At 39.9% G+C, this 15,512-nt stretch overlaps 1 protein-coding gene across 6 annotated transcripts in view; it reads left to right on the top strand.

Annotated features, from left to right (window-relative positions):
* Window positions 1–15,512, top strand: part of DLG2 (discs large MAGUK scaffold protein 2) — an 895,217-nt gene that overhangs the window by 785,408 nt on the left and 94,297 nt on the right. For all 6 annotated transcript variants that reach the window (XM_082046221.1, XM_082046225.1, XM_082046223.1 and 3 more), the window contains one exon: window positions 14,308–14,422. In XM_082046221.1, coding sequence (XP_081902347.1) covers window positions 14,308–14,422 — 115 coding nt within the window. The remainder of the gene's footprint in view (window positions 1–14,307; window positions 14,423–15,512) is intronic.

Below are 15,512 nucleotides of genomic sequence, written 5' to 3'. Positions count from 1 at the left end.
ATATAATTGTGACTTACACCCCCTGAGACCTTTCTACTCCCACATGGCTCTGAGGCTGGCAACCTCTGTCTCCTTTTGAGTCTGAGAGCTCAGGCTCATGTTCCAGTTGCAGGTTTCTGATGCCTGGCACCCATGCAAGCGTGTGCTCTTTGTCCTTGGAAAAATGTTAGGCAGTGCAATTCAATGCAATTCTTCATCATTGCAGTCTAAGCTAAATCATCTCCATTTGTTTTGCAAAGTGCAGTTGGTTGCCCCAACACAGCTGACATTTAGGAACTTGATCACAAATCCCAGACCACAACGTGCTCCCAGATGATCTCACACAAGTCTCTCGTTTCATCGACCTCTTTCTTAGCAGAATCTGTATAGGAAACTTAAGCCTTTCTTTGCTCAGCAAGAAATTTCTTAAGTGTTTTTGGGTTTTGACCATTCCTGTCCAAACTGCCTCTGAAAGCTACATGGATATGACATTTATCAGAACTAAATGCTGTTTAATCACATAAGCGAAGGGATCATCTTGATCCGCTGCTTTTTTCCTACCTGGATCATCCTTGACAGTCACAAGTAGCGAAGGAGAAAATCAGAGAACCTTGGAGAAAAGAGCCTACCAAGACTTAACCAAAGTATAATGTTAACAAAATATTACAAACTATCACCATTTTTGTCAACAACCTCTTCAGGAAAGGGAAAGCCAGTCTGCGGATGTCAAATAAATCTTAGGGTAAAACCATAGACTGCAGTCATGAAAAACTGAAACTGTATTAAAAATTATTATTTTCCCACTGAAAATGGGTCTAAAAATTTGGCTTTCAAGGGAGCACATGGTACCACAGTCCAACTTCTGTCAGTAGCTGCAGGCTGGAAACTGTGGGAGAGCCTGCACCAATAAATAGTATTTGACACAACCCATTTTTTTCTCTCTTCCTGTTTCTCTCTGCATTCTGTATATATACATATTTAAACATTATATATATATATATATATATTTGAATTCAATTTTATATATATACATATATATATATACACACATGCATCGAATTGACTTCCTGTAAGGTAACGTAAACCACTGATAAACCAGTAATTCCCACCATGTTAGGATAACAAAGCATTCACTTACTGCCGCAAACAAACAGCTGGTCCTTGGGAAAAGCTGTTGAGGTTGTTGCTGTTATTCTAGGATGCTTGTCAGAATCATGAAAGAATATAAGAAACCTGGGTATCCAGCGGGAAGTTTTCAGCACTTCCATTTTCTACTAATCCATAAGCCTTGTCTGTAACGTGGCTCACTAGCACAGCAGGGACACAGCATAAGTCTTCTACTTCCTGTAGGATTGACCCTGATCTTTCTCTTTTTTATCTAAATCCTTGTGTCTGGCACACCTGAGCTGAATAAAATCACTGAAGGTATTGATTTGATGAAGACACTGTAGACATAAACCTTGAACAACTTGGTGGTTAGTAATACTCGCTGATATTTGGTACACATCATCAAATTAACTTTGTATTTTCAGTTTTCACTGAATGGAAAGGCTGCAATACAATAGAGTCACAGAATCATTCTGACCCTCCAGATCATTGAGGTCAACCATTAACCTAACACTGGCACTAAACCATGTCCCTAAGAACCTCATCTACACATCTTTCAAACCCCTCCAGGGATGGTGACTCCACCACTGCCCTGGGCAGCCTGTTCCAATGCCCGACAGCCCTTTCTGAGAAGAATCTTTTCCTAATATCCAATCTAAACCTCCCCTGGTGCAACTTGAGGCCATTTCCTCTTGTCCTATCACTTGTTACTTGGGAGATGAGACCAACACCCTCCATGCTACAGCCTCCTTTCAGGCAGTTGCAGACAGTGATAAGGTCTCCCCTCAGCCTCCTTTTCTCCAGGCTGAACAGCCCCAGGTCCCTCAGCCGCTCCTCATCACACTTGTGCTACAGACCCTTCACCAGCTTGGTTGCCCTACATTGTTTCTGTAGTACACAGGACCAGCAACGGATGGATAATAACTGGAAGACGTTGCTGTGCTGAGGTCAGGCAGACCTGGTTACTCCACCACAGAATACTGGAGAATTGGCACAGGGAGTAGGAAAAGGCTCTCAAATACCTTTGTCTGGAAAATAACACCTATAGTGTCCATCAGGAAAGAAGAAAAAATGAATTCTGTGTTTTCAGCAGATCTGGAGATGCATAAAACACAGCTTTAGAAACAAAACAGGGAGGTAAATACAAAATGGGATTCGAAAAAAAATAGTATAGTATAGTCTGGCAAATTTTCTTGATATCAGTCTTTGATAATACTTTTAATTTTCAGAAAGAGGAATATGACTGATGCAATATGTCTGATTTTTCAGGAATTCATTTGATATTGCATGATATAGGACATAGCTATTGTAACACTGTAATAAGGACAAAAAAGCCAGCTATAGGAGAGGCGAGCATACCAGAAAAGACTGAAACAAAGATCGGATTGTTTATTTAGTGAAATGGAGATTGGTAGGTGAAGTTGTGTTCTCTCTATAAACCTGTCTTGAGAATCAATATACAACAGGAAAGAGCAGTTTACACAGAGGAACTGTGTTGCTGCAAAAGCCAATAAGTAGTCTTCAGTTGCATTTAGAAGAATGATTCTAACCATTTGAGGACTGGATTCTGCGTGTGGAAACCCAAAATTGAACTAATTGTAAGACAGTATTTGAGCAGTTGATGCACAGGATTTTAGGTTTTGATTTTCTGTAAAGACAGGAATTGGACTTGATTAAGAAGGCCTTTTCCAGCTAAGTCTTTTATGTTGTAAAGATGGGTTTCTGTGATTCCATGAATGATGAGTTCAAGAGTATCAGCAGTAATTGCACGGCATTTGTTGGTATTACATTGATTTTTCAGGTATTATTCCAGTTTTACATGATCTGATGCTCAAGGTAATCAACATTTCAGAGCATCCAGACCATCAAATATAGCCCCTATGCCTAATTAGTGGCTAATTGCACAACATACATGTTTGCAACCTATATATCTCATTGCACAGTATTCAAAATAGTCCTTCTAATAAGCTAAAAGGCATGCAGGGAGCATGACTTATGTTGAAGTAATATATGTATTTATCTTGTTCAAATTCATTCAGACTTGTAATGTGCTCAACGATTCCCTATCACCTGTTTGTATTAGAAACAGTAATCCCCCTTAATCAGGAAGCTCTAGCAAACTAATCTAATTCTGCAGCTGCTCTCAGTATCGCCCCTTAGAAAAGATCAATACACATGTGGGACTGTTTTTATCCATTTCATTCCATTCTGCATACTTTTTTTGTTTAAGACATTTGTGATTTTTTTAAAGTTTTTTCGATGATAAAAACTGATGGGTTTGTTTCCAGTCTTTGCTCAGTTCTTTTTAATTCAATAGCGTGTCCCAGACAGCCTTAGGAGATGGCTGAAGATCTCCTTGTCTGGAAGAGCGGCACAGCTGCTTATAGGAAAGTGAAGATAACAGGGGAAGGTAGTTTTCACCTGGCAGAGTTTGAAGTCAGGGAGTGGATCATTTATTATTGGTATTGTTCAATGTTAGCAGATGGTATTAATCATAATAGCAAAACAGTTTAACCCAATGAGGTATATCCATGTTTATTTTCATGACACTTTTGCCAAGATTCTGGTTGCATTACTGTTGGTCCTTCTTATCTCTGTGCTTTTGCTAGTCTGTAAGGCTATCCTGTTATATGAATAATTACATCAGGTAGTATTGGTATTCTTGCTACTATTGAATTTTCTGCTTTAGCTTAAGCATTTTAAATGATTTGTGGGTTATGGTTTGGTTTTGTTTTTCACTGTAGGCTACAGCTTTCATGCCAGTTTATGGAATTAATAAAATCACGTTAGCTTCCCCACCACTCTGCTTTCAGAGAGAAAGTTTCTTTTAAGAAACCCTTTTTTCATCTGTTCCCACTCTGAGTATATTAGAATTTCATGGAGTATAAGTACAAAACTGGCATGTGATGTCTCAGCTGTGGAAGTTTTTGTGAAAATGTTCATAAAAGTTCACTTGGGAGTTTTGAGCCTTGATTTAGCAGTGTCTCTTTTTTTTTTAATTTTATTTTTGTCTGAAAATCAGACAGGTCAGACTGATCTACATTTCCAGTTTCATTTCAAAAAGATTCTTGCACAGTTCCTAAGCAGCTCGTGTGTCTCCTTAAGTTGTTATTGATTCTGGAGATAATGAAGTAGGATTATACCTTTTTTTTCTTTTCCCAATGTGGTTTAGTACAAACTGAATCCACTTGGCATCTTCTACACACAACAGCTCTGGGGGAGATAGAACCTGCCCCAGTCTGCCCCCAGCTCCTTATCTCCATATCCTGCCCTCTTCACATTTGCAGGCAGTTTGGTGTCTGGCTGCTTTCCAGTCTACATCAATCAGCATAAATACACTAAGCAGGCTAAAGCAGTTCATTCTTATGGGAAAATAATAGGGAAAACTTACATGAGCCATATAGCTGGTAAGTTGGGCACTCAGGAGACTTTTGGAAGGAGGAAATGTATAAGCAGCTGAAGGCAGGTAGGAATCATTTACCATCAGAGTCTGAAAAAGAGGAGTATCTGCCCAATGTAGATACAGAGTCAGTCAAGACCACAAACACATTTTCCCTCTATTACCTCCCTAGGAAACTCTAGAAGTGGTCAGCTCTGCATTTTGTTTCCTCATGTCAATTTAGGTCTTTAAGAGCTAGAAGGAGGCTAAGCCAACATCATCATTAAAAAGATACGGCTAATCAGTGTAATATGCTCAACTCCCAAGAAATAGAACTAATCTTGGTAAAAAGCAGAAGCAAGAAGACACAATGAAGCAAAAATAAAAAGTAACAATTGCCCCAGGACAATGTTTTTGAATGGAGAATAGTGGAAATTGAATATATGTCTGAAAATAAGACCTTCCACCTCTAGCCTGAAGCGACAAAATAGCTAAATGAATTATCTTAGCTATTTATAGAAAATAGGTTTTATTTCTTCGTTATGTCCCACATAACTATTTGTTGAAGAAAGAGGATTCCAATGCAGGGAAGCTTCTTTTATTTTTTTTTTCACCTTGACAGTCATTTTGTGCCTAAACACCAGAGATATCTTGAAACATTTCTGCACCATACAAAACAGCAACTCCTACAAAGCTATCAAGGTTAATGAGACATATGCTGCTGTGCTGGGCGAGCGTGGCTGTGCAAGCTGGATGCCTGGGGTGAAGTGATGACCAACTTTTCCAAGATTTCATGCTGTGCTGCCAAGGCAGACCATGTGTTGTGAGATGGTTGTTTCAGATCTGACTCCCTGCTCTTTATTTTCCTTGCCCCTCCTTGGGCATGTGTGCACACAACATTGTCCGAGATGTTATGTCAGTGCGAGACTCAGGGAATTTGAAAAGGTGCCACAAACAATCTCATTTAGTTCAGCAATGCATCGATTTAAAATAAGGCTGGGGGATGCATTTGTGAGAATTCAGTAAAATTCTGTGCAGTAAAAAGACCCCGAACTCTTAGGAGGAGTTGTTTTTAAAAGCTATTGAGTTTCTTGCAGTTTTCCTCAATGGTTGGAAGAAGCTTCAAGAAATTCCCAGCTGAGAAAGTACAGGCTGACACTTCATAAGCCAAGGATAGGCTTTAAGGGAACAGGTAAAATAACACCTCAGTGGGATACAAAGTCCTTGTTGCTCACTAATAGCTTGATTTATTTCAGTACATCTCTTTCATTATGGGGCATGAAGTCTCTGAAACTAAAGCTTTCAGAGACTAATTTGGATTGGAATTATACTCCCTTTCACTAAGAATAGAGCACGATATTAGTCTCCTGAACATAACACGGGAGGAAGATATCTTTTCAGGTGTATTTATATTCACAACTAACACAATATGAGGACTGTATCTAATGATGCAACAGATGGAAGAAACATTATCTTCAATAATAAAGCAAATGAAAATACAGTTAGTGGTGATGTTTAGGCAATGAAGACAGCTACAGAACAAATATACAGGGTGAATTTTTAATTAGAAGACAAGCTCAAGTGTAAATACCTCTATATATTGGTAACGGAAGACAACCAGCCAATATCAAAGCACAAAGACATTAATGGCACTCCTGTGCTGAAGTTTTAAAGGCCAAAGCAATGAGTAAAATCAGTAAATATACCTGTGTCATTATTTTTGAAAAGGTTTCTGAAAAGGTGTTTTGAAAATATTCCAATAAAAACAAGTAGATATATTCAAACTAATAAAAACTAATAAAATGTAAATTTATCTTCCTTTCTCAAGTATTGAAATCTGTGTTTTTCATTTCCTTTGAGTGATCTCAGGGGAGTTATATGACTGATAAGAAATAGCAGCAGAACATGTTCTGTTGCTCAGCACATCACGCATGGAGAGAGACCTTTTGAGCAATGCTTTATCCAATAAAAAATGCACACTATTGCACTGCCTATCGATAGCATCAGAATTGTGTGCATTTTTTTCCTTTCAAGTGACAAATTTAGCTGATGTTAAATCTAACTGATCTTTTGGATTTATTTAAAGCATAACATTTGCCATACAATATGAAATCCAAAGTCAGTTTTGTCCAGAATCATGTCCCTGGCAGTGTCCAACACCAGATATGCCAGAGGAAGATTTAAGAATTAAAGGTACCTAACCATATTATGTACCTAACCATATTATGGATGTTGGTTTGTTTCTTCAGAAATTACTACAGACCACAATGATTTTTCACCCTCATTAATCTGCTGTGTAATTACCTGCAACCTCAGATGGCTATAGGCTTGAACTCCTAATCATCTGAAAACAGCAGTCAGGGTACTTTTAGCAAAACTTGACTCAAAATAAATATTAAACAAAAAAAATGTAAACAGAAGACATAAAATACTAATAGTAGTTCATGTCTTTTTGTACACTCACTTTTTGTCTGTATTATGGTAGTTTCAAAGTCTTTCCATGGCTGTGGGATGGTGGGCACCTGGCAGACATATCTAAAGACATAGTGTAAATCTAACACCTAAATCTCTGCCTTAGGTTCCATTGTATGATGGAACTTACTTTTTGTGACTCACCCAGGTTCACACTGTAAATCTCTGGAAAAACAAGAGTCAGATCCAGTCCTCTGAAGGCTTGAAGCTGGTCTGCTAACCTTCCTTTACCCCCATGTGTAAAACAGTGGTGACTAGATAGCACTGTGGGCAAAGGGCAGAAATGGAAGACACACAGTGTAGGACGAAACAGGTTCTATTATTTTAAATCTTAAACCATTCAGCCAAGACATCTTCTAAAAAGTGGCCAAGGGAGAAAAAAATAAAATACACAAATAGCATCAATAATGTTACCATAATAATAGTATCATGCACATTTCTATCTCAGATGTCCGAGGTAATAAGATCATAACTTGCTGTAGCGGCATAAATTTGTTTTTCCGTAAACAGAAGAAAATCTCAGAAGGTTTAAGCTGGCCTGGATCCACTGAAATTATGCCAAATTGATACTGATGGAGAAGTTGGTCTGGCAGCTATTCCTTTGTTATAGTGTCTAGAGTTATTCAACAAACCCTTTTTGAAGTGAGAAACTTCTGCCTCTTACTACTGCCTTCCTAGGCTTTTGTTTCATTTTGTTCTTAAGCACTGTAGTCTGTTAAAATTGCACAGTTCAAGTTTTACTTCCCTTTCACCCCCTGACAGAGTCCAAGAGATATATATTGCCTTTTCCAACCTCCCACTTGTGTTATAGCCATCATTGCTTCACCATTTGCTGAAGTGGGTTAGAGATACGTTATTTCAGAAGCACAAAAGCAGCAATTAGGGAATCTGTTATCATCTACAAGCCAACATCGATGATCCTGAATTACACAGGAAAGCAAATTTTGATACCTGCTGACAGAAAGAATTGCTATCTCTCTAAAGGTGCCAGCACTAAAAGCATTCAAACTAATAAAGACTTGGATTGTGATGCTGAACTATTATTTTCCATACGGTATAATACGTCAGCATTTCCGTTACTTAACCATGCTTTACTTGTAGGATAAGGGCTTTTATGTTTTCATGTTCTCTAAATTCAATCAAAGTTACAGTATTTATTATAAACTTAAAAGTGAAAAATAACAGTAATGTAGCTTTGTAAAATTCTGCAACTCTTTCTTGTAGAAAAGCTGCAGCATATTTATTAATTTATTATGTTTATTCTTTATATTACCAAAAATAGCATCAAGCCATCAATTATAAAATCTGTTTGTTCTTTTTAGATCAAGAAATTATTTGACCTTTTCACTAAGATTTTCTAAAAAATTCTTGATGTTTGATTTCTTGCATTCGTTTTCAGTCTCCAGAATGCTTCTAAGACTTCCAATTTCAAGTATCATAGACTTTTAGGCCATTTCTGAAGTCACCTGGAGAATTTGAAGCTAAAATTTCAATACACTGCTTATCTTAATTGAAAAAGTCCTTGCTCCATGTATATTACTTAAGTTACAGCAACACTCATCCCAGCTCTCCTTATTGACTGCATCCAGCATGGATCTCACAAACTCATGATCTTTTCCTTCACAGCGTGTGAAGAGTCTTAAGCGTTGAGTAATTGGACTCACAGCAGCTCAATACTGAGTCATCATGGGCCACCAAAGCAAGTCAATAGGAACTCAAAAGGGGCCGGAGGGGTGTTAAAATAACTCCTCTCCACAGTCTAGCGACCCACCTGCAGAGCTGTAGAAGGGGTGGCAGGATTTCGGGTATCTAATCACTTCAGCAGTAAAAATATTGGTGCCTGCAAGATTGTGTAGATCATAGTTTTGATCTTGGCCAGGTAAAATGGAAATTTCAGTTTAAGAGCATTTCTGATAGGGTTTGGGTTGTTTTTTTTAATGTGTCTGGCCATTTACCTTGCTTCGATTTCTCAGTATATGAACTAAGGAGAAGGTTCAAGGTGTTTGAAGATTATTCCCAAAGGTCTATGCAATACTTTCAACATATGCAAGTGCTTTGCAAAGGTAAACAATTACACTGATATCCAAAGGTTAGAATATGTGTGAGTCCCAGATAAAGTGCTTGGCAAGATGTTGGAATGAGGTAGAAAGAAAAACACCAGTTCCCTGTTTGCATATTCAAGCTGTATTCAAACCTGTATGAAACAGATAAACATCAGTTGTTTATCAGCAGATGTTTATCAGTTTATCAGTTGTTTATCAGCAGGTAAACATCAGTGCATAAATGCACTCAGTTTTGGCCTCAGTTGGTCTTGGGGACAACTCCCACTGTAGCAATTCAAGCTGACTCTTCTCTCTCTCCTGACTGCCCAGGGCGTTGAGCAGAGTCAACTTTAGAAAACAGACCCTTGGAAAAAAGGGTACTTGCTTGGGGCAGCATGCAGAGCCCAACATGCCAATGCCAGAGCCCTGAAAGATGGCCCTGCAGTCCCTGTAGATTGGCCATTCCTCAGAACAGCCATCTCCTATCCCACATCCAACAGCATAAGCTCCATCTCTGCAGGGTTAGCGAGTTGTATCTGTATCCTTGGGACAGCTAAATCCAGGCCTACCTACACTGCCATGAGCCCTGACCCAGGTCTAAAGCCAAGTATGAACAGACACTTTCCTCCATCACATCTGTCCTGTTTCTTACACCAACTTTTCCAGAGCACAGGACAGCACCAACCATTATATCATCTGGCCTGACCCCAGTAACATTATAGGTTACAGTTTGCTCACCCGTTTGCCCTTTTCATTCTAATGAATTACTTTATCATTTTCCTAAGCTACCAGTTTAGTTTGTTGGATCACTAGTGAATCAGGCAAGGGGTAGGACCTTTGCAGATGGATTTTGGTAAGTCAAATTTGGGAAATTTTGCTAATGATGCACTTCAGCAGCAACAGTTCTTTGTTCTACGTTTCTTTAAAGGGCATGAAATTAATGAATCAGCTTTAACTGGATTTCTTGTCAGCATGTTACAACCTCAGTGTCCTTTTAATTGTGTAGGAGTCTTGAAAGTGTGTTATTTGAAGGAATTTTTGAAGGAAGGATGAAGTGTTTTTCTGGACTTCAGCTTTGCCACTTACTTGCACCTAGCAAATGCAAAGCTATTAGGAAATGGTTTCTCTGGAATGACCCCATATATAAAAAAGCATTAAGAAAAAGGGACTTTTTCCCAGTGGGCAGGACTAATGTAGTGGTTCTGATGGCAGAAATGGAGCGCCACTCTTTCTGTTCACATCTCAGATGTAGCCATTGCTGTAGCATCTAGGCATCAGTAGAATTAGAAGGACTGAGATTAAAGAAGCTGATCTGAGCTGGGTTCAATACTACCTGCATTAATGGCCTTGCACTTTTTGGTCCAGGCATTTGTCAGGAAGAAAGGACAGGTGTACCTTTCACTGTTTTTTGTTGCATAAATATGGAGAAGGTAGTGTGCGAAAATGTAGCCCCATAAATGTGGTTATTTTCAAATTATCTATGTATTTCAATGCTAATGAAAAAACATCTGAAGAGCACGAAGTAACAGAACTGCCGTTACTATTTCAGTATTTTTTAATATCAAGCAGGGAGCAAGAGCTTGAACCCCGAACTTCCATCACAGACGTATTAGACTTTTTTAAGATGTGTTGAGGGTTCAAAATGTTTTCTAGAAAGAGAGAGATATTTTAAATTTAGAATAAATTTACAGTCAGTTAAAATCAGTTAAATTACAAGTGTGCTCTGAAGTCAGAACACAAGCAATGATACAATCATCTGACCAAGCTGTAGTCATTCGAGTATCTCATGAGCTGGTGTTCAAGTTGCAAATAGCTGGATGCTGTGCTAGAGAGAGTCAAATTTTCAATCCTCTCTTCTCACTCTCCAGATTGGTGTCTAAATCTGGGAGTTACTCCCACACCTCACATACAGACTCTGCCTGCGATATGGTTGCTTATTAAAGGGAAAGCTGCCATTACAGCTGCTCTGATGTAAATCATTCATACCTTGAGCCTTGCCCAGATGTAAAACATCAAAGAAGCTGAATTACACTGTATGTTGTCTCCTTCAGTGTATCCACCACACATGAAAGACACCTAGTGACAACCCTTAAAATTGTAGTAGTCTGCCTGTCTGCAGAGGACTGACACTGTATCAGGAAGAGAAATGCAAGTTTTTTTGTTTTTATGATCACGCTTCCTATTTGCCAAGAAGAAATGTTAAATTTGTCATGATGAAATAGAAGTTAAACAAAGCCTTGCTCGAAAGATGATTATTTACTAAATAAATTCTAGAGCGGGGGAACAGAACAAATATGACTCATATAGAGCAAACTTAAATCCTACACGGGGATAAACACTTCAAAACTAAACTCTACTGTAAAAAACAGTACAAGTTTGTAGGAAACTTATTTCCTCTGAGGATCTGGGCTTTTAAATCACTGAGAAGCTTAAAGATGTACCCTAGGTGGAAGAAATTAGCAAGAAACAAGCTCCAGAATAAATCTGAACTACAGTCTGTATGTAGGAGTGTCTCTCCTCCTGACATACAGAATTTCAGCTGCAGTCAGTGAAGTCATAGGTGTGTGGGAAGACTGAAAAGTCTTATACCACAGCAGTGGTTCCCAGCAGCTGACTGGCAAAGTGACCACTGTCTCTTAACTCAGTAGGTAATGCCAAAGAAACTCAATGAAAAGGGAGTTAAAATACATCAAGTAAAAAGAAGAAGATGATGAAGAAAAAGAAGCAAGGTGGGGGAGAAAAAAAAAAGCCCAAATCAAACCACTCTGCTAAGCCAGCTTGAAGGTAGCTAGTATCTATGCAAAATGTGGGATCTTGGAAAGGTCAGATGTTATTATCCAATGAAAAGTTAAAGGGCACTGAATAAAATGAATTAGTTGCTGTTGCAAAGCATCTAGACATTCTGGGAAACGAGCCAGCGTGAATGGCAAATGGTCAAACAAAAATAATGCTGAGATTTCTTCTAGGAGAAAATGAGAATATTGCTGTCTTACAGCATTTTCAGATGGCTCAAACAGCAACAAACAGGGAGCAGACCAATAGGTTATCAATGCACAGTAAACATTTATTTGTGTAAACTGAGAAGTGGTGTGACCTGGTGGATGTACCTCCACCCTCTAACAAAGGAAACCTTGCCTGCTCATTTCATTTCTGCCTCAGACTTGATATGGGGAAATGTAGACCCTCCTTTGGAAGCAGGCAGTGAAATAAAACATAGAGGTGCAGGGAACAACTTCTTCTCTTTGCTGGCATCAGTCTGCAACTTCTTACTCTTCAAAGTGTCACTGACTCACTGAAATGGATTTTATACACCCCCTCAAGTTAGTCTTCTAGCTCGGGTAGGTAGATTTCCTGGGGTTAGGTTGAATTATGACTCTCTGTGTTGCTGGTTGTTGGTTTCAAGGAATTAGAGCTTGTCTCCAAAACTTCAACTTTTCCTCTGGCAAACCAAAACTCAGCCCATTAGGTCACACAACGTGCAAGGAGAATGTGCCAGCGGGAGGGACCGTTGACCAGGCTGTGCAAGGGATGTGTCCTTTCAGAGAGAAGCCTCATCAAATGAAACACGTCTAGCTGAATTCTTGCCCCAATGCTGGTCCCATGTTGCTGATCAGCATGTCACCACATCTCACAAAGCCTCCAGCTATAGCAGAGAACAAGGTGTGGGAGGTGGTTTTATACCATTTTTGTGCAACTAAACAGGTCTGGAGTTCCTGGGATCACCCAGCCCAAGACCCAGCTATGACTCCACCTACTTAAAAGAAACAGAGCCCTGTCCCCAGCGGGCTGGTCAAATAAGATGGCTTATTGCTCATACAACAATTTCACAGCTGCTTCAGGGATAATTAGACTTTGGTGTATCTCCTTTAGGATGAGAGAAAATGGCCTCAAGTTCTACCAGTGAAGGTTCAAATTGGATATTAGGAAAAATTTCTTCACAGAAAGGGTTGTCAGGCATTGGAACAAGCTGCCCAGGGAAGTGGTTGAGTCACCATCCCTGGCGGTGTTTAAAAGACATATACATTAGGTTCTTAGGGACATGGATTAGTGCTAGAGTTAGCTCTTCCAACCAGAATGATTCTATGATTCCTGCAGTTTGATGGGATTTTACACTAAATGCTTAACTCATTAGTATAATAACTTCAGTCCATCATCCCACTGCCCCTAACAAGGGAAAGATGAATGATATAGTAGAAAAGTGCTTTCAAAATCCTTTTTGCAAATTGTAAGATATTTAGTAACACACCTTAAACCTCCTTCCCTTTCCTGGAACTGCAGAAGAGAAGGTCTAGCTATCTGACTTTTCACACAGTCAGTGCTAAAATGTTCAGGTACCACAATAAAGAGATCATTAATTTACCTAAGCTAATATATTAGAATCATGGAATGTCCTGAGTTGGAAGGGACCCGCCAGGATCATGGAGTCCAACTCCTGTCCCTGCACAGGACAACCCCACAGTTCACACCGTGTGTCTGAGGACATTGTCCAGTCTCTTCTTGAACACTGTCAGGCTTGGGGCCGTGACACCTCCCTGGGGAGCCTGTTCCAGTGTCCAGCACCCTCTAGGGGAAGAAACTTTTCCTATTGTCCAACCTGAACCTCCCCTGGCGCATCTTCCTGCCATTCCCTCGGGTTCTGTCACTGGTCACCAGAGAGAAGAGCTCAGCCCTGCCCCTCCTCCTCTCTTTGTGAGGAAGCTGTAGCCACCATGAGCTCTCCCCTCAGTCTTCTCCAGACTGAACAAACCAAGTGACTTTGGCTGCTCCTCATACGGCTTCCTCTCCAAACCCTTCACCAACTTCGTAGCCTCTTCTGGACACTCTCCAGTAGCTTTATATCCTTTGTATCCTGTGTTGCCCAGCCCTGCACACAGTGCTCCAGGTGAGGCCGCTCCAGTGCAGAGCAGAGCGGGACAATCCCCTCCCTGCCCGGCTGGCCATGCTGTGCTGGATGCACCAGGACACGGGTCCCTCTTGGCTGCCGGGGACACTGTTGGCTCATGTTCAACTTGCCATTGACCAAAACCCCCAGATCTCTCTCTGCAGAGCTCCTTTCCAGGATTTTGTCCCCCAGTCTGTATGTACAGCCAGGATGGATGTGTCCCAGGTACAAAATCTGGTACTTGCCCTTAAACTTCATGTGTTTGGTGATTATTGGTATATCAATTATTATTATTTGTATATTAATGAAAGGTTCTATTAGACCTCAGTTTTCAGGACATGCCTTACACTCATTAATCCAATATTAATTTACATTTGGCAGCCCTAAAGTTTATATAGGTCAAGAAAACTAAAATATCTTTATTCTCTGTTTTTTTATCTCCTTAGAGTACGCTCGGTTTGAGGCAAAAATCCATGACCTGCGTGAGCAGATGATGAATCACAGCATGAGTTCTGGGTCTGGATCCCTGAGGACTAATCAGAAGAGGTCACTGTATGTCAGGTAAGCAGGGAGAACTTTCTCCTGGGAATATGTCAGCAATATGTCAGAGCTACCTTGTCTATGCCTGATTTGTGTGTTGTGGGTTCAGCAAGGTGGGGAAGAAGTTTGAGAAACTGCATCGATTTGAACTGAGGAATGCATCTTTCTTATAGCACAGCACCATTAATGTGAAAATTGGATAATGCCCTATTCCTTAATCTGATCGTTTCAAACCATTGTCAAAGACCATTATACTTTTATAGTGATTTGGTTTTGTGATATGAAGATTTCTTACTGGTTATCAGCTCTTTTGGTGTCTGAAATGGATATCATGATGTAGTGACGCATTGCATTTTTGTGCAAGGTCTTGCCCAGACATGGAATGACTGATCTCATAAAGTGAACCTTTTCCCCAAGACCTTGTTCTTACAAAACAACGACTATTATGTGCTATTCCAAATGCATGAAAATCTGCTGCTCTCCCCGTGCATATGTTTACCCTGCTATCAGTCTACGCTACAAAGAATTTACCATTCACCTAGCAAGATCAAATATGCAGATGAGATGCTAAACAAGCTGATGTACATAGCTTAAATGGGGTAGTGAATAAGATAGTAACTTGCCAGCTGTGAGTCAGGCAGTAGAAGTGGTTATAGTTCTGCTTTGACTGTACAAGTCTATTGCCATAGTCATTGCTGGCAGAAAGACTGGGTATTGCCCAGTTGCCTCTAGCAAAGTTCTTGCTGTCACTCACTCCCTTTGGGATTCCATGCCAAATATTTCAATAATCTTAATTACGCTTCTCTAGGCTTTTCATTTTCATTTTTTTCCCCCATGCTCAGCGTATAATTTGAAATTCCTGACAATCATGAAGTAGAGGGAAGCAATTTGTCAGCCTCCAGGCAGTGATAATTATTCATGGGGGAGCTAATTCAGGTGATAACACTGCAGAGATCCAATTAAGGCTAAATTCTACATTTTGTCATTACGCCCTCAGCATGAAGGGGTAAGGCACGAGAAAGGAAGGAAGGAAAAACTTAAATGTTAGCATGGATGGTCTTATTCTAGTGGGCAGCAACCATAAGAAGCACTAATTGGTACTGCTGCCAGA

The sequence above is a fragment of the Streptopelia decaocto genome, assembly GCF_964273445.1.
Source record: "Streptopelia decaocto genome assembly, chromosome: 1".
In the NCBI taxonomy this organism is placed as follows: domain Eukaryota; kingdom Metazoa; phylum Chordata; class Aves; order Columbiformes; family Columbidae; genus Streptopelia; species Streptopelia decaocto.
Note: the sequence above shows the minus strand (reverse complement) of the source record. Positions and strands in the feature narration are given on the sequence as shown.